This window comes from Cyphomyrmex costatus, unplaced genomic scaffold (genome assembly GCF_001594065.2).
Source record: "Cyphomyrmex costatus isolate MS0001 unplaced genomic scaffold, Ccosl1.0 scaffold193, whole genome shotgun sequence".
NCBI lineage: Eukaryota > Metazoa > Arthropoda > Insecta > Hymenoptera > Formicidae > Cyphomyrmex > Cyphomyrmex costatus.
The window spans coordinates 3,456,383-3,474,998 of record NW_017275965.1 but is presented as its reverse complement, the minus strand read 5'-3'; the positions used below and the strand labels follow the sequence as shown (position 1 = coordinate 3,474,998).

General features: G+C 40.3%; 1 protein-coding gene across 1 annotated transcript in view; it reads left to right on the top strand.

The window, feature by feature from the left end:
- The first annotated feature begins 1,799 nt into the window (after positions 1-1,799).
- Positions 1,800-18,616, top strand: part of sowah (ankyrin repeat domain family member sosondowah) — a 113,397-nt gene continuing 96,580 nt past the window's right edge. The window contains exons 1-4 of the mRNA XM_018538302.1: positions 1,800-1,926; positions 2,082-2,143; positions 3,121-3,489; positions 4,460-4,609. Of these exons, the coding sequence (XP_018393804.1) occupies positions 1,800-1,926; positions 2,082-2,143; positions 3,121-3,489; positions 4,460-4,609 (708 nt within the window). The remainder of the gene's footprint in view (positions 1,927-2,081; positions 2,144-3,120; positions 3,490-4,459; positions 4,610-18,616) is intronic.

The following is an 18,616-nucleotide window of genomic DNA, read 5'->3' as shown; positions in this document are numbered from 1 at the left end:
TATACCAGCCACGTCGTACGCATAATATATGCGCATAATACAACGGAAGATAATAATGTCTACAATGTATTTGCGTAATGCAACGTATATTAAAACTTAACAAGTCGCGATATACAAATTAAGATTAAATATTTGGCAATTATTTTTCAACCGTTTCTCCTCTCATTAATACCTACGATCATATACGCGCCTATCTGAAATGAAAAGGCGTGAGACGCGAACGTGATGGAATATGTACGTCCTTTATATTCTCTCTCATGTGTGGCAGCTTTAAAAGTACATGGAAAATTATGGTCGATCATAAATTAAGGCAGAATTTATCGCGTCGGTTACTAATTGGTCGTTGAATAAATATAGAGGCGCGTGTTCCGGACGGTGCCCTGCACCGACGTTGGCAGGGACAGATTACGATTTCGCCTGAACGTCTGTTAAAAAGGTTTCGCATGAAGCGCGCGTGTCGTGCGTTTTGATCCTATCCGATCGTAAAGAGCTTACGGCGGGAAAGCGTTAAATGCAGTAAATGCACTCCGACGTTGCGACGCCTCCATTAATATGTGCCAGCGCGTTTAAAATATAGTATTAAATCCGGTCGACGAGACCGCCGTTCGAACGTTGGAAATCTGCGGAATAACGTGCAGTTAAAAGGCTTTTGAGAATCATCTATTCGAATGCAGGTGAATAATACATCGCGAACGAATACATTAACACGAATAGATACTTTCGAGGCTATTAAATATATAGATATGTATATATGTATATGTGTGTATAACGTTCTGTATGTTTATCGACGATCATTTTAGCGATTATCTGAACCGTTTATCAAACACCATTTGCAAAATATGTTTTTACGAATATATAAAAAAGCGCCAAAAATACAGTCGAGACTATAGACCTTGGTATCTAATTATATTTCTACATATGTGAATTTTATTAACCTTTATAAATTAGTAACTGATGAAACATTAGAATGTCTTCGTAACTTTGGCATATTTTTTCTAATTTTTAAACAGAATAATGATTTAGAATATTTTACACGTTTTACAGTCTTATTTGTTTATACTTTCGTTCTATTTGTGATAGACTACTAATTATCGTTATATTACGGTATAAGAAAAAATTATTCCATTTGACTAAATTTATTTAATTCATCTTTATTTTTTCTAATAAAGAATGTATATACTTGAGTTAAACATATTATATTTGATTTATAGAGTTATATACATTCTTCAATGGAAGAAACAAAGATAATTAAATTAATTTGATTAAACAATTTTTTTCCCTGTAATCGTACTTCAAACGTTGTAATTTTTTATGCAATTGAATAATTATTTAAAAAATTTTTCAAAAACTAATAATATAAATAAACTTTGTTATTAGTTTTAGAGTTTTCTCAATTGAAATTAAATAGATTTTTCAGTCTCGATAGTATATTTTACCTTTCTTTATTTATTTACATTATTTACAAATTAAGCAGTCTAATTTAACTTATTATTAAAAATATATTCGCATCAATAAAACTCAAATTGCAATATAGGTATACGTATTTATAAAAAATTATTGGCATTGTACGACGTTTATAATTTCTTGACTAGAATTATCACATTTATAACTATTTCGTGATTATTTTGCACTGATTAACATTTACATGCTTTTATTTATTTATACATAAAAGAGTGAATCAATATTAAAAAAATCAATCGACTATGTTTGCTCATACTCGGTGGTAACTGCAGCAACCGTTGTTATCAACAGTATATGCGTCACGAACGGTCGTTCGCGGCGGAGTCAGTTCATCCAAGATGGCGACGCCCAGTGAGCTGTCTCTCGAGGAGATACGCAACTATTTGCTGGAAAACGGAGGCACGGCGCGCAATCATGATCTGGTGAAGCATTTCAAGCGATTCCTGACGGACCCGGAGACACGAGGTGGGTTGCATTCACGTCGTCGCATCGTGCTCGCGGTAATCCCGTCACCAGGCGTGACTCCGCGTCCACGTACGTGGTATAAACACTGTAGACGGTCGACGGCCAAGTCGCCGTGGTGTGAAACGTGTTGTGTAACGTGCTATTTCGTGTTACAGTCGAGGCGAGGAATCGTTTCAAGGAGTACGTCAACATCTTGGCCACTATAAAGAACGAGGAGGTAGGTTAATGGCGAGTCTTTCCCTCTGTCCCGCGACTCCCTGTTTCGTTCTGACAGGAGCGACTTGTTGCGCGCCCGGCGCGACGTTGCCGGCTCCGCTCGCGATCAGCTGAAGGCGTGCGATCAGCTGAAAAATTCTCTCCGGAGTCGTCACGTTGCGTTGGTCACAAGATCTTTTATGTACTTCAGTCTTAGTGAAGTACTGTCATGTGAATGCGTGCTACTGAGGTCTACATCCTCGAAATGAAAGCTATTGAATATATCCGAGAAAGCATTGTAGGAAGACTTTCTTTAGTGACTTTTAATATCGATTAATTAAGATAGTGGTAGCAGCTAAAATTGCGATAATTATATTTGAGCTTTTTATATAGTTTTATATTATGAATAAATTATTTTATAATTATTACAATTATTAAATAATTTATTTTAAAAAGAAAACTGTACATAATTATAACTTTTATAAATTTGTTTATAATAACTGCATTGACAGATTTATAGTTATCATTATATTATAATTGTCAGTATATCTTTCTTTGAGTGTGTAAAGAAATTTTTTTCAGAGTTCTAATTATTTTAATAATAGCTATGCTACAATTAAATTTTCATATCTAAGTAATGATAGATTAAATTTTTTATGTATTATAGAATTGATTGATTGATTTATAAACTTCGGAGAAAGTATGATTTTGGCAATAAAAAATTGATTCTAGAAAGTTTAATTTAAAAAATATATATTGTTATTGTTTTAGTTAACAGTACAAAATATTTTATTAATATTAGAGAAATTTTTTGCAAGAAAATTCAGTAAAATGTGTGATGATGAAAATTACAAAACTTTTATTTAATTCCCGGGAATTTTTAATATTTTTCATTTTTTTTGTTAATATAATAAAAAATAAAGTTAATGAAGTTACGGATTGAAATCTGCGTCGCTCCTGTCGATTTAGAAATATTTTCAAAGTGAATTTCCTTATCAGGGTGAAAAATACTTGGTCCTCAAGAAGAAATACCGGCAACCTTTTCTAGACCTTTCACCTCCTAAGCAAGTGGGATCTCCTCTTACTACTCCCGATTTAACCACTCCGGTTTCTCCTCTACGCGAACCACCACCTTACCGGCCGCCACCCCCGGCACCCCTCAGTCCGTCCTCAAGTAGTTCTCACGTGAGCCTTGAAGAAAGTTCAACGGCGATATTCACGCGTGAAAAAAATGATGATTTGGAGCCCAGTTCGTCGATGTCGTCGCCACCTGTTCCACCTCGTCGCAAAAGTCAGGACAAACTCAAAGTGGAAAACAAGGAAAATGTTGATAAAAATCGAAACAGCTCCTTGGAAGCCGTTATAAAGGTAAACTCTCCGTTGATGATCTTATCTATATATACCTTATTTATGTTTCCTTGAAAACGTACTTGCGACCATTATCGATGTCGTCATACTCGTACGATGTATCGCGTAATGTGAAAGGAATGTATATCATGTCAGTGATAAACGATTATTTTTTTTTATTAATTTATTGTTATAACAATTTAATATTCATTAAAACGATAATCTAATTTATTATTAAAATAATCTAATTTATTAACTGGTCAATTTATATATATATTATTAAAAGACATTAATTATTTATTTGAATATTAAAAGCACTGAACCACATAATACTTTCAATAATTAAAATAAATAATTACTATCTCTCAGTATTTTTTGAATTGTATTAAATTTATGTAAGACTAACCACGACTTTTATACAATAATTATTTATTACATAAACTGTTAAAAATTTTAAATAAATTAATTTTTGTGTGATAATTATGTATTATATACTATATTACATTGTTTTTTTTTTTTCAAGTAAATGATTTCTTGTATTTTTTATTAATGTGTAGTAATTTACTGCTTTAAGATTATTTGATTATTGTTTTTTTTTTATATTGTTAGATCAGTATATTTCAATCAGTTCTTATTTTGGGATCGTCTTAAGTAATGTCTTAGGATGCTAATACGGCTCTGTAATTGATTTATGACATCTTGAAATATACTTATGATGGTCTTAAATATAAGAACCGACTATGAATACCGGCCTTAAAGATTACAGTCTGCGGTTCACGATGCGTGTTTTTCTGCTGGATTGCTTGCGTTTGGTAAATTCTACGTTCTGTGTGATACACAATTCTAGTAATTTACTAAAACGCAAACATTCCAGGAAAACAAGCATCGTGTGCCGCAGGCTTTATTCCGGTTGTCCTTCAAGATCGTCATTTGTTATTGCTCGCGCTTGTATTAAGTACGTTATATCTGAAAATCGAATGATAAATTACAGGAGGATGAAGTAACGACAATAAATCCCTCTTCGGCTGAGCAACTCAGCGTTCGTGAACGGATGCAACGCTTCAATCGAATGGCCAGCGAAACCGATCTTCATGCCCGGCATAACGATACGACTGTACCTGCTAGAAAACGAGCAGAGAAGGTGAGTACATCCTCTTTTGTTTTACAATATGTATGTGTATGGAGCGCTACGAATGATAGACTCGCGAAGGTAGCAGAGAGAATAAATAATTTTGTAGAAAAATGAGAGAACGTTTGGAAAGTTTTATTTGTATATATAATTCTAATTTGTTAATAATAATATACAATTACGGGAAAGAGTGTACGCGCGCAAATCTCATGTGGAAAAAAATATCGAAATCTATTGGTTAGTGTGCGTTTTTGGGTCGTCTCTCGAGAGAAGGCGTATGTTACACCTCGATTTCTTGGCGAAAGTTGAATCATGGTGCTCGTCGTGTTGTGACATAGCTAGGCAGCTTATGTTTTCCAAACACATGCAGGGACACAAAGGGTTCAGGGTCCCGTATTGAATTATCCCGTCGGGGCTTTAAATACTACGGACGAACGATTCGGCACGGAACGATCCACGCGCGCGGATGCCTATACATCCTTCGAAGGGTGGGAGTAGAAGGATGCGGTATGTACAAGGCTGACTGCCCATCTTGCATACCGAGTAGGCTACTAGGAATCCTTTCTCCATATCCTTTACACGCGCTCTCGCGACGATTCTTCCTTTCTCGCGTCCTCCTTCTCTCCTGCTTCGTTTATCTTGTCGTTCGTGTGCCGTTTATCGCGGCGAGCAATATTCATCGCATTTGAATATCCTGCGGGCGGTATCTCGCGTAGCGATCAGGATGTTGCGCCGATGTTGCCGTAAATCATAATTAGCCGCGCCTGAAAATTAAAAGTGGAGGAGGAGAGATCTCGAGATCTCAGGGGGAGAGAAGGGGAGCAGACTCCTTTCCGCCGCAACCAACAAAGTTGGATGGAGCACCAGCAGGATGTGCCGCCCGTCTTGTACGTGCGGCCGATCCTCCATCATAATTTTGATATATTTATCGGATCTCACTATTAAAGGCGCCGACCGGTTAAGATGCTCCATAAAGAAGGAAAGAAGCGGCTGTTTCACGCTTCCTTTGACCGATTATGACCGGATTGTGGTCTTAGCTCGTCTCTCGCGCGTGGCTGCGTCATAATTTGTTTAGTTCTTTTAGAGAAGAATTGAAAATCTCATTTTATTGATTAAAAAAGTCTTTAAACTAATTAACTGTCAATAATTAATCATCATTAATTGTTTAAAGTAATTTTACTGTAATCTCATCGTATATTTTTAGACGTTAGATGACACTGACGCTTTTTTCTACTATTATATTAGAGATAAACTATTATAAATATATATAATATGTTATATATTGATTTCGATTTTACAACATTGATTTTCTTTTTGCGAATGGAAATTTGGATAAAATGTTAACAGCTACCGAAAGATTTTGACACATTCTCTCTATACGACAATTTCGTTACAAAAGGAAACTGTTTATTGCCACATGTATACGTTGAATGGCCCGTGATAATTATGTATTACTTAGACGCCATAGTCCGGTCTTGGCGGGCCGCCTTTCATATACGATTTGACTGGGCCGGTCGTTAATTTTTATTGCTTGTAAGCGCGGAAAGGGTTTTCGGGTCATGCGGGGAGACTCCTCTTGCCTCCGGACATCCTGTAATCTCCCGGGAAGCCCGTAGATAGAGCCTCGTCGGCCTTTCTTTACAGTAATTATCATGCAACGTAGCTGCGCGATTCCGCCCTTTGCATCCTTAATGACCGTTTCGTCTAGCGCGGTGTCGCGTGCCGCGCCGCCGGTCAATTGCCGCACCACACATTCTTGTAGTTTTCCATCATATTTTCTTCGAACGGATGATCACGAGTCATTGAACGCGCGACAGGTTCGTTACTATTTCAGTCAGCCTCATCACGATGAAACACATTTTTCCATAGAGAAAAACAGGAGAAATAATAAAATGCAAAGATGTTCGAACAAGAAATTCGGAATAATTGATATAATAACGATTTTTAATTAGGTTTTTTTAATTATTTGCAAATATATTTACTTTATTTTAATTTATATATGTATATATATATATATATTCACATTTTGTATGTTTGATTTCTAGTATTCAACAAAAAATTTTCGAGCATTTTATCATCAAAACTTGATAATGTTTACAATGCTCGATATACTAATACGGTTATTTGTAGGGATTATGTTTTTTAACGGTAAAGTTTCTTTTCTAAACGCGCCAGTAGCGAGATGTTTTATTTGTCATATTCTCCTATAACAATTCTTGCGATTGCTTCAGTTAACATGTTCTTTAAATAAAAAAAGATACGTTTTGATATCTCCATGTTAAAATTTTAGATCTCCGCTATTTCAGGCGATTGTTTGTTTCGCCAACATAACATTGAACGACTTCGCGAATTTTATTATTGTTTACACCAATTGTCACGAAAATTAAGATTTTGACGATATTCATTTAGAAATGTTAGGAGGAGGAGAGAGAATTGTTTTACTTCGAGAGTAGAGCACCTTACTTGTACGCTCGCGTATATGCGCGCGCGAATGCCGACGGCGCCTTCGTCGAAGGATGCCTAACAAGAAGCTCGCTTTTACTTCGGCACCTCGAGGACGCGTTCTAATTAGGATCACGCGTGTTCGCCTCTTATGCGGAGGGCGAGTCTTGTCGAACGAGCCTCGTCCTTACCCTCGCGATCGCGGCAAAGAGAGAACGAGAGGGTAGAAACTCATCGTAAAGGCGCCTAACACGGCCATGCCGAACTTGGAATTTCTGCTGTATAGTTCCGCATACATTAGGGACCTTGGGTGAAACTTGGAGGGTAGTTTGCCTCTCGGCAACGAAAGCAGAGGGCTGAAGTGAAGCGCAGCGTGCTACTGAGGGACGACCGAGGGGATAAGGGAAGGGGAGAGGTTGGGTGTAAACCGCACAAAGTAATCTTACAGAATGTATATGCAAAGAGGTTCAACGGCGTGGCGAGGCGAGGTGAGGAAGCGAGGGCACAGCTTGCACATGATTCTATCCGCGACAATCTCGACAAGACACCTCCGCAGGCAAACTTACTTCGTGCAGCTTACTTCCAAAGCATCGTCGACTCTTGATCGAGGTTGATTATTCTCTCTAATTAGCTTCTGTATAATATTTCTCATTCTTCTTTTTGAAGTAAAATGTTTGAAAATAAAGTAAATAAGACATAAACAATATTAAACGAAAGTCGACTGAAGAAAGTTTAACACAAGTAAGCGAAGAGGATCATATTCAATCAAAGAGGATCTTGATGCCTACATTAATGTTTCGTGTGAACTTTACAGTTTCCAGTTCAAGTAAACTACGCGCTGATTATTATTTTTTATTTCAAAACACTGTCTTAAATTGAACTATAATATGTAATATCAAATTAAATTGACGAAACTGGAAATTGTAAAATTTTTACGAAATATTATTGGACATCAAGAATATGACCTTTACTTGTTTATATTAAATAAGAGATCTTATGTGATTTAAGGTTTACATTAATATAAATTTAAAAAACTTAGATGAAATGAAGATTACTTCCATGTATTCATTAGTAAATACGTCAGCGAAGATTTTTCTTTGTAGTGATTTAGATTCGTAATATTAACATAAGATCAACGAAGGTTAATTTCGAACCATCTCTTTACCGTACAATTGCATAGTTATCTTTTAAATCTAAATTGTTGTTGCTTTTAAGTATATATATCTAAATGTCAATCTGTTCAGCGAGCTTAAGCGTGCTCCGTTGTTTATTCAAGAAATATTTCTGTCATTAATCAAACTAACTGCATAGAGCACTTGACAGGTGCACCTGGCTGTAGTGGTTTAAGTGCGTTGCTCGATTTCTGAAAGAAGAGAAAGAGAGAGAGGAAGAATGGTAGATACGAAGGAAACCATTTATTCATTCCAAGTGGTCGGCAGATACGCAGATAGCACGAACAGTGATGGAAATAAAATCGTTTACATCTTGTTCCTTTAATTAGGCAAATTTACCCGGGCAGGAGTGCCGGTTGATACGCGTCTTTGAGATAAGCCCACTCATTACCATCGGGATTTATCGATGTAGTCAATGAACGCGTATGGTATCGTTCTCCCCCGCATAAATTCGTTTTTTCTCCATCATCACGCTATCGCGTTCGTATAACACGGGAAAATCGCGTAACTGCCGTGGTCGTTTATGAGAAGATGCATTCGGGTAGCGCGTATCTCTTGTAACGTCAAACGTGATTATCGGTTATCGAACGTTCTACACGTAATCGAGTAAATTATGGCGTAGCGCTTAATGCGCACGGCAACACCTCGTCGAAGGATAATTAAATATCGTTGGTAAAATTTAATAACCGACCAGATAATTGCGGGTTGCGGACGCATGCTAGCGCGATGCGATATACCCGATGATAACTCACCGCGGTCTCGTTAATAACGACGTTGAGAGATCTAGCAAGCGTGATTCGTGGCGACCCAATTTTCTTGGCACTGCCGCCAGATGCGTGCGTGTGAATTTACATAGTTTTCGTGCTGCACAACACGCACCAATATAAACAAGCTTGTCTACAGGAGTAGTTAGCACCCACTGTTTCCGTGTAACGGGCGACTAGATACACCTCTAACAGGTCCGCCGACATTTATTCCGGCCTATTACGAGTTAATCTTGAAGGCACACACACCGGGCATTATCATTTAAATTGGTGTCGTTATGCACGCGCATTAAATTTGTTTGCTCAGCGGCAGCGCGACGCATCGCATTGCCTCGCCTCGCCTTCACTTCCGCGAGAATTCTTTAGGCCTTTATGTGGTAACATATGTGTGGTAGGTAGGGCAGATGCCTACGCAAGGGGTGCAAAGGGAAGCGGTTTACAATGGGTCGCTTGTTGTCTTCTCATAATTCCTATCGTCTATCACGTTTCCATACCAACTTAGGCTTCTGGTCTTACGCTAATCTATCAACCACCGCATCTTCTCTTGGAAAAAAGATCACGAGGCGGATAACAAGATTTCTTTTCCCCTCTGGAGATGCGCGCGTATATTAAATCAGTCTCGTTGATTGCCTTCTCCAACGTTCCCGGTGAATGGCAGACTGCGGTATTCATCCACGGGAGTCTCGTCTTCTGTAGTGACAGTCCGGAGACTAAACCGAAAACTGACTGATTGTGACTGTCATGACAGCGACGAACGGGACGCCGTCCTTCCGGGTCGTGAGGCCGGCCTTCCTTGGTGGTCTGAATCGTGGGATTGAATTTTTTGTATTATCGTCCAGTTGTTTTTCCCTATAATAATTTTTCGTCACAGTATCGCAAAAAAATGAATAATTCAAACAGATTACAATAAAAGCCCGCTCATTTTCTTCGGAAGATCGATTGCACATTTGATATTGTTTTTGTCAGTTCTATTTAAATTAAATTCTGTAAATCATCTTGTTTTGTAATTTATTCGCGTGATACTTGCGATATTCTGAAATCTTTTTGGCTGATCTGAATCTTCCTACGTCGCGAGGATAATCTGCCATTAAATGGTCCCATACATCGGGTAGGCCCTGCAAGGCCCTAAGTCTGTACTTTATGCGATGGTACGGTAAGTCAGGACCGTACCTTATCAGGGATCTGAGTCGCGCAGTGAGCGGCTATTTGTATTCATAAGTCTGCGGGAGGCCGGCGCTCGCTCCCTGGGCACAGTCCTGGGATGGTCCTAGGCTGCACAAGGCCCGCGGTGTTCCCCCGGGACACTCGACCGAGGGCACCGTTCACGAAGGTAGGAAGAGGGAGAGAGAAAAGAGGGACAATAGAGGGCCACGTCATTCAGCCGAGAGGCGCCCTTCTTCGCGGACATCTCGAGACCGTCGACGTACATATGTATGTATGCACGTTCATTCGATCCCGAGAGCTATATGTGCCGCGCACGTTCGAGAATGTGACCAGTCATCGAGTTATTTAATTTTTCGAAGCACCCCCGTCGCGCGTGTTTGCTCAGCCCCGCTGTGAGCACAAATTACCTCGCGACCGAATCACCTCGGGCGAAATGCCCCAAGTCCGCGGCCCGTCCGCCCCCTCTCGTAACCCAGCGTCCGTTGCCATCAGCGTCGATGACGCCTCTTATCCTCCAATGATCTCCGGGACGGAAGTCCTCACAGAAAAAGATGGCATGTCTTTCTATAGCCATGTCGATGTGGCAGATGGGATTGGATTGGCCGAATTGCACGAGTAAGAATCTTGATAGCAATCCGAGAAATTCGATGAATATTTTTAAAATTAATACCGACAGTTTACATATTCTCTACATATATAAACTACATTGTTACATTCGTCTCAGTTGACTTTTATCGATGACTTTTAAAACGGAAAAAAATATCTCTCGATAGCGAGAAATCTCTCGTGCTACCCATTGATTGTACGAGTCTTAATTGGCTTCATTAATGCGAACACACAATATATCCAGAGTTTATTTCTAGCAATTGCGCGAGAACGTCGCTGCAACATCATTTGACCCCCTTACGTGCGTAGGACACGGGACCAAAACGGACATGCCCGCGTCCTCCCCCCGTAGAGTGGTCTAGGTGTGCATATATGCGGTCAGTCTACCTCGCTATCTATATGCTAATCCATTGAGATGGTACCCGTAGATTACACCTCGGAATTAGCCCAGAGACCCGGGTATCAGGGCCGCACAGACAGGCCAGACTGTGTATCTATACGTACCTTTATCCCACCTTATACACGTAACTCGCACCGTCAAACGCTCGCCTCTCGCCCTGTACTTACAAGCCCGCGTACACACACACATACGAACACACACATTCACACACACGCTCACGCCCGCGTAAAGATCAGACACGCGTGTACAGGTGTGTATACCTGGCGGAACCTCCGTGGCTCCAATGTGGTTTGGTATAGGACCTGGGTGACTCGGCACTTCCAGTTCGTTAGCCCGTGTTAATAACGTTAAAGAGGATGCGATAAACTCGTTAGGAGACGAAACCGCGCGGGCGGCTAAGCTCGACCTTCATCGCAGTACATCATGGACTATACAACAGGCTACGTCAACTACTTCTTCTTCGCTTCACTGAATCGAATGTCGCGAAGTTTCGGTTCTCGATGAACAAGCATAGTTCCGGACCTTTCATATTTTTGTTCTCGGTGACGTCTACGATATTCCGAAAATTGTTATCTATACAATGTTTATGAAAGAATAAGTGCGTTTCGTCTTGTTGAACGTAATATATTTATGAATAGTAACATACTTCAATCTGAATTGGAACATATTACAATGTCTGAATATATGTGTTTCAATTTTCTTATTGGTCGTACGGTATCGAATGCATATATCTGCGATATAATCGCGCTCGCCACTATTGCACAACACCGGCGTAGATTAACACGCGTTCGTCACGCCCAGTCATTTCGTGAAACGGTACTCTTTTCGAGAAGTTAATTTCACAACGACTCTATCGCGTCGACGCATCGGCTATTAAGATTTCTTCCGTCCGACAGTTTCCTAGCGTACTTTACGTCAGCACTATCGACCTAACACTTTTCATGGATACTTATCAGCGGATTCATCTAACTTGTTCATGATATTACATTTTATTACAATTCTACGCGATTTATCGCAAGATTATTAAATAATTTGTATCAGGGTATCAATTTGTATTATGAAATTGTTCAGAATGAATCTGTGATTAAAAAATTGTTCAATTACTCCTAGATTTCTCTTCTGTTTTTTTTTAATGAGAAATGGAATAATTCCAATTGGAAATAATTCTGAACAATGTTCCTAATACTTTTTTCTGAAATTATAGATATGTTTTTTTACTTTTGTATTAAAACTTTCTTTCTCGCTTTCACTAAATATCTATTTCACTTTAGTTACAAAAGTATGTATACTAGTTGAGGTACAGAAAACAGACCTTATGTTTTAAAGTATGATTAGATTCAATCGCGGTATTTTGTTTGGAAAAGAACCGTTTCACCAAACCTCTGAAACCTCTCGAAACTGTGGCATTACCAGCGGAACAATCGTGCGACGATAATCGCGCGGCGTCGGTCGTGCTCGAGCACCGCGTTGAATTTATTAGCTGACGGGAATATGATCGCGCGACGCGTATTGCGGGACCGAGGTACACCGAGGAACACGATGGGTACGTACGAATATAATCCTGTCAACGAAGAGGTAAAGGGGTGGCGGAGAAGAGGGTCGGTTGAGCGAGCGTGCGGTGTCGATGCCGTCCGTGTTTCCCATCCGGACCAAATTCGACGTGTGCCGTCCGCGAAAATACGAGGCGCGGGTTATGAATCACCCTCTATGCCACCGCGCGAGATAATAATCGTCCGCGATCGCTAATTTCCCCGCCATCGTGTAATTGTTCCGCACCGACTTGTCGAATTTCGCTTGTATATATGCGACGCTTGTATTCCGCCGTCGCAAAATTAATTCCGCCCAGCCGATTTCAAACGGCATCTACATATTAATCATAAATCTAATGTTAGAAATTTATGTACTTTATTGTAATACGGATGTATCGAACTTACCGGTCTTGCATTGATTGTTGTATTGTGCATCTATGTGAACGTTATTAAAGTAAAGCGTAGTTTTCGTAAATTGCAAAGTACTCACTTTTTTCTCTCTCTCTCTCTTTTTTTTAATCAAATCCATTTATTTGATCGAGATCAGTTGATTTCTCATCGGTAGATTGAACAAATGAGAGGAACGGCAATTTGATTAGAAGGCAGCACTTGAGAGTCGTCGTCGGCCATTTAGCTTTGGCATTTCGTCGTCATATTTCGACGCGATTTCATTTGGCTCGCGATTGAACCTTGGATTATGATCCCTGACGATGGAAATGGCGTTAGGTAGGTGGGTACCCGAGGTAGGCATTATGGTGGTCGTTGGGAGGCGTCGCCGAACCGAACGCTGAATCACCCAGCGAGAGTTTTCCTGTCAGCGGCAGGACGGGCACCGCCATCCGACGAAGCCCCGTGGAATTGCCTCGCACGGCCTCGAAATGAATGCGCGAACGCCCATTAGGGGAATAAATCAGGCCAATGTTATCCGCAGGATCGCATAATCGATCTCGCGCGCTCGACTAATCCGGGCCTAATCGTTTCACGGCGCTGCCGCGGTCAGAAAAGTTCCCGTCTGAGGGAGGGAGAGTCGTTAGAGGATAGCAGGATTTGCCTGCAACTGCAGTGAAGATGCGCCTAATTCTTCACTGCATCTTGTATTAGCCTTCGTGACTTAAGCAGAATCACGAAAGATAAACCGCGTCTCTCAGTAAACTTTATATAATTGAGATAGAAAAATGGAATTTTCTTTTTGTATACATAGAGTATCTCATAATTGACGATAAATATTTTGAAGATAATTTCTTCGTAACATTTTAAGACGAAAGGTCTAATATGAAAATGTCGCTTGATAGTTTTTACAAATGATAAAAGTTTCAAACTTGATTAAAAAACCATGAATGATGGAGCTAGAATTTTACACACTGAAAAAAGGTAATATGATCAGTGTGAAGATATTGAATTTTGTTATTATCAAAAACATTAAGTCCAAGAGGATACCTTTGCATTGGCCATCTTATATCATCTTTGAACGCGCAAAATTCTAGACTCGTCAGTCGTAATTTTAAACTTCTTATTTGAAAAACAATTATAACTTCCACATTTTATTAGACTTTTGTCTTAAAATGTTGCAAAATATATCTTTAAAATATTTATTGTCAATTTTGGGGCAACCTGTATATATCTACAAAAATATGCCACGTTCGTCCAAAATAAAATCATAAAACATTAAATGTGGCAAATCGTCATGCTCGAGTTGATAGTTACGTTAAATACACATCTCGCTTTAATCAGGATCGATCCTCCTTGCTGAACCTCTCGACGGTACAGAGGGACGCGAGGAAGGGATGAATTGTAGGGTGTGCCGAGTCGCGAAAATGTTTGGTTAGCATTTGGCTTATTGGCCGGCGAATGTTCGTGCGCTGTTAGGCATGTATGGATGGCCCCCAGGTTATAATAAAGCTAATTCCGCGGAGCTCTCGAGGCAGCTCGTGCCGCAACATGTTTTGCCTCTCGTTCTACCACGCCCGCCGTCCCCCGCTTTACCCCTCGTCGTCTCACCGATATATCCGCCCCCAGTGTACCACTCCGTCCCTCCTATAGTCTCTCCATATCACGTTTCTCACTCTTTCGCAATACGAAAGTACGCTTTCGCTAGAGCAACCGAATATATTTATACGCCCCCTTAGAGAGGCCAGCGCGGCGCACGTCTGCTTATTAAAACGTTTCCACCCTGAAGAGAGCGAGCGCGCGTTCGCTATCTGCTTTACACCGTGTATTCCTTTTATTGTTTGAGACGTGGGAGAGACGCGGGAAGCCGTAGAAGAGAGACAGAGAGAAAGAGACAGGAGGGCACGAGTAAGCACGTGCATGCCTGCTGAGTAGTTGAGTACCTGCCGCTGGCCACATTCGCGGAATTAGACGCGCGAATGTGCACGGCTTAACTGCCGGGAGAGCGTGTTTTTGAGTCGGCGCTGATGCGCCACGAAGAGCGATAACAATGGGGGATACGATGGGGTGGGTAGGTCGGCTGGCTCGTTACCGTGGCTGCTGATGGCCCCTTTGTATCCATTTCTATGATACTCGGTTCGCCGCTCGCTCGTGCTAGGATCACATCCTAACTGATTATGCGGCTTGTATGCGTCGCGTCGTTAGCTTTTTATCCGATTACGAATGTGATATACGAGCATCCATTTGCGTATGTTCGCTATTAGGGACAGGATATTTAGGTATTCGAATTGTCATCAAACACGTAAAGATGGTCCTAAATATAGATTTATTATATTCATAACGGATGAATTAATCCTTTATTATTCACGTGAGATATCTAGGATATCTCAGTCTTATAAATTCGTTAAGTATATGAATACTATTTATGTATGGAACACCCAGAGAAAGGTTTCCTTGTTGTACGGTTAAGGAAGAAATTTCTTGGATTTGAACATTATTTTATAAATTAAATAAAAAAATTTATTTCATTTCTAAAAATGATGTCCAAATTAAAGAAATTTTTTTATCCGTATAGCAAAGAAACATTTCTTTGAATGAAAGAAAATTTTTCTCCGGAAAGAATAATTTTGCAGCATAATAAAGTATCTAAAAATTTAACTAGATCTGAAAATGCATGATTTTGTTTGGTTTATTAAAATAATTTTGTATAGAGCACTTAATTGTTGATGACAACGCTGCGACAATTTTAATATCATAACAATCCATTTTTTCCTACCTAATTATTTTTATGATCCAAACGAAATTGTTTTCAACTCTATATTTAGCTAAGTTTTTAGATACATCAGGAAAACTTTTTTCTGTCTATACATTACTACATTTAGCGCAAAATTGTTTTAACAAGTTAACAAAATTTTTTTATACTTATCTTTATCTAATAGATATATAAAATGTTATCAATCTTTATTTAATTGTGAATCATAAAAAAAAAATAATAATTGAGGTATATAATATTCATGAGATGTCAGAATTTTACGTGAATAATTACGTTAAAAAAAGTCACTCGAGTAATGTAGAGTTAATGGATTCTTGCTTGAAATAACATTTGCTGCCGGTAATCAATTTACTCACGATTATTTCCTTTTCGTGAATTATACCTTTATCAAGCTTATAACGTCTTGTTCGCCTGATAGAGATATTACGAATAAGAAGACGAATTAAATCTTGATCCTGACAAGTGCGTCACGATCGCGATTGATCGGTTCAGGCGAACGACCTTAACAGGCTGTTGTGTTAATTAATTCCCGCTGATCTCAATTAAAATATTAATTACGACGGAACAATGACTCGCCGATGAGGAACAGAGGCTCAGCGACTTATTTCTTCTCTCGTCTTCGTTCGTCGTTTATCCGCCGCTTCCCCACCTTCGTTCGTCGACCGCGATGAAGCAAGAGAAATCGCCATTGCGATGCTATTACGATTACCCGGGTCTTATAAGCTTATCTGATAACCGTGCCATTATGGTTCATGGCATATTGTGACTGTGCCGTCGTTGACTGGTCCGTTTGTCTGATCGTTCTCGCGGAGATCTCGCGCCATGAAAGGACGAGAATATTTACATACTTTCAGGTCCGAGATACGAGGGAACAAGTGTTCCCTCCCAAATCTCATCGAAAATCGGTCGGGTCGTATTGCGCGATCGTTTAAAAATCAGTCAGCGATGCACGCAACTTGAACAGCGAAATACGTGAATGTCCGTGATTCTTAATATCGAGATCGAAATTCTTTCAAGTTTCTCTCTTCGAAATCTCTTTGGATCTCGGTAAAATGCCGATGAGTCCTCTTGTCCTTCGCTGCTTGCATAATTTTGCGACAATTTGCATATTAATCCCGTAATGTATGAGGGAGAATTTTTTCCAGAGAATGGAATTATTATTACGTATTCTTATATACTGCTTTAATAATTGAAGATAGTTATGTAACCTTTCCTTTAAATGTCTCATACATTTCGCTTAAGGAAGATAAGAAAGCGCACGCCATTCAGGTGTATATTTATTATTAATAATAATAAGACAGTTGTGTCTTGTAACTGAAAGAATTAAATTAAAAATTAATTCGCTCGCATCCGTTTACCGCCGCCACAAGCAATAATGTCTTTTTATCGCAAGTACAATTGTTGCATCGCTGATGAAGCATGGCCTCTGTGATACATACATATAACAAAGTCCGTCCTATCAGCATGCATCTGTGCATTCGCACGCGTACAAACGTGTTTGCGAGAGCACACGTAGTGCACGAAAGCTGGGAATGCACCTCGATGCACCACCTGACGCGACGGGGGGTCAGTGGTTATCATTCCGAGACTGATTTCGAGGCGACGAGCTTTCCGGAAGAGGATTCCGATCTCCAAAATCGAGACAATCTCGCACGATGCGCGCGAGAGTATTTTTCTTAATTCCTTTTGACAAGAGAGAGAATTGTAGGATTAATGTTGAAACGTTAGACACACTCGTCTCGCTTCTATCGACGCGTGTCCTTCGAGTCGTGATTTCACTTAAGGACACGCGCGATGTCGATGGATAAAGATATATCGCGGCCGGCTAATGATGACTCGGCCAAAGTGCAAACGCGCATCTCCCGCGGCCTGTGGTAGTAATTTATGAAGAGTCACGATTGATTCGGAGTCGAGTGTCGATATGAGCACCTCGAACAACCGACGTGGCCGTGACGAGTGAAAATACAAACAGTTTAACAGGGATGAGTAGTCGTTTAGCGTTCCTGAGATCAGGAGAGAACCCTTACCTCTCCACCCTCCTTCACCGCCACCTCCTCCGTCGCGTCATTCTACCGTACACCACGTGCATATACCATCGTAAGTATAACGTGGAACATTGCACGACGATCGGCGCTGTATACGAACGCGATTAAACGACGAGTTTCTCGTTAAAACGTTTATTCACGTGTAAAACGTATTTGTATGTGTAATTTAAGGATGTTATCAAGATCTGTTAAGGATATTATTAAGATTAAGATTTATCACGGCGGCGGAATATGAATATGAAAGTACAAATAAAATTACGTAATCATATAGTACGTGGATTCTCTGCTAAAAGCAGAATTTTGTAAGCGATACGAAGCACCGTGCGCGACAAGAATTTTATCGAAAATATATCTTAAGTGCTTTTATGCTCCATCGATAATCGCGATCGTGAATCGTTCGTGCCGTGCGTCCGGAGAACGGCAGTTTCCGAAATGGGACGTCTGTTCTTGGACGACGGCGGCGGCGGCGGCGGCGCGGCCGGGGGTTGCGTAAGTGCGTGCGGCCCAGCCAGCCTCCCAAGGCCTTGCGCCGGAGAATCAATTATTGGATCCGTATATCAATCTGATGGCCGAAGCGCGCGTCCCGTGCTCGGTGGCCTCCCGCTGCGCTCACGCATTTTCTTCCCCCTGTCGTCCCCCATGCCACTTGGTGCGCTCGCCATCGTGGCACGCACGCGGTATAGCGAGAGTATATTCTCTCTCTCTCTCTCTCTCTCTCTCTCTCTCTCTCTCTCTCT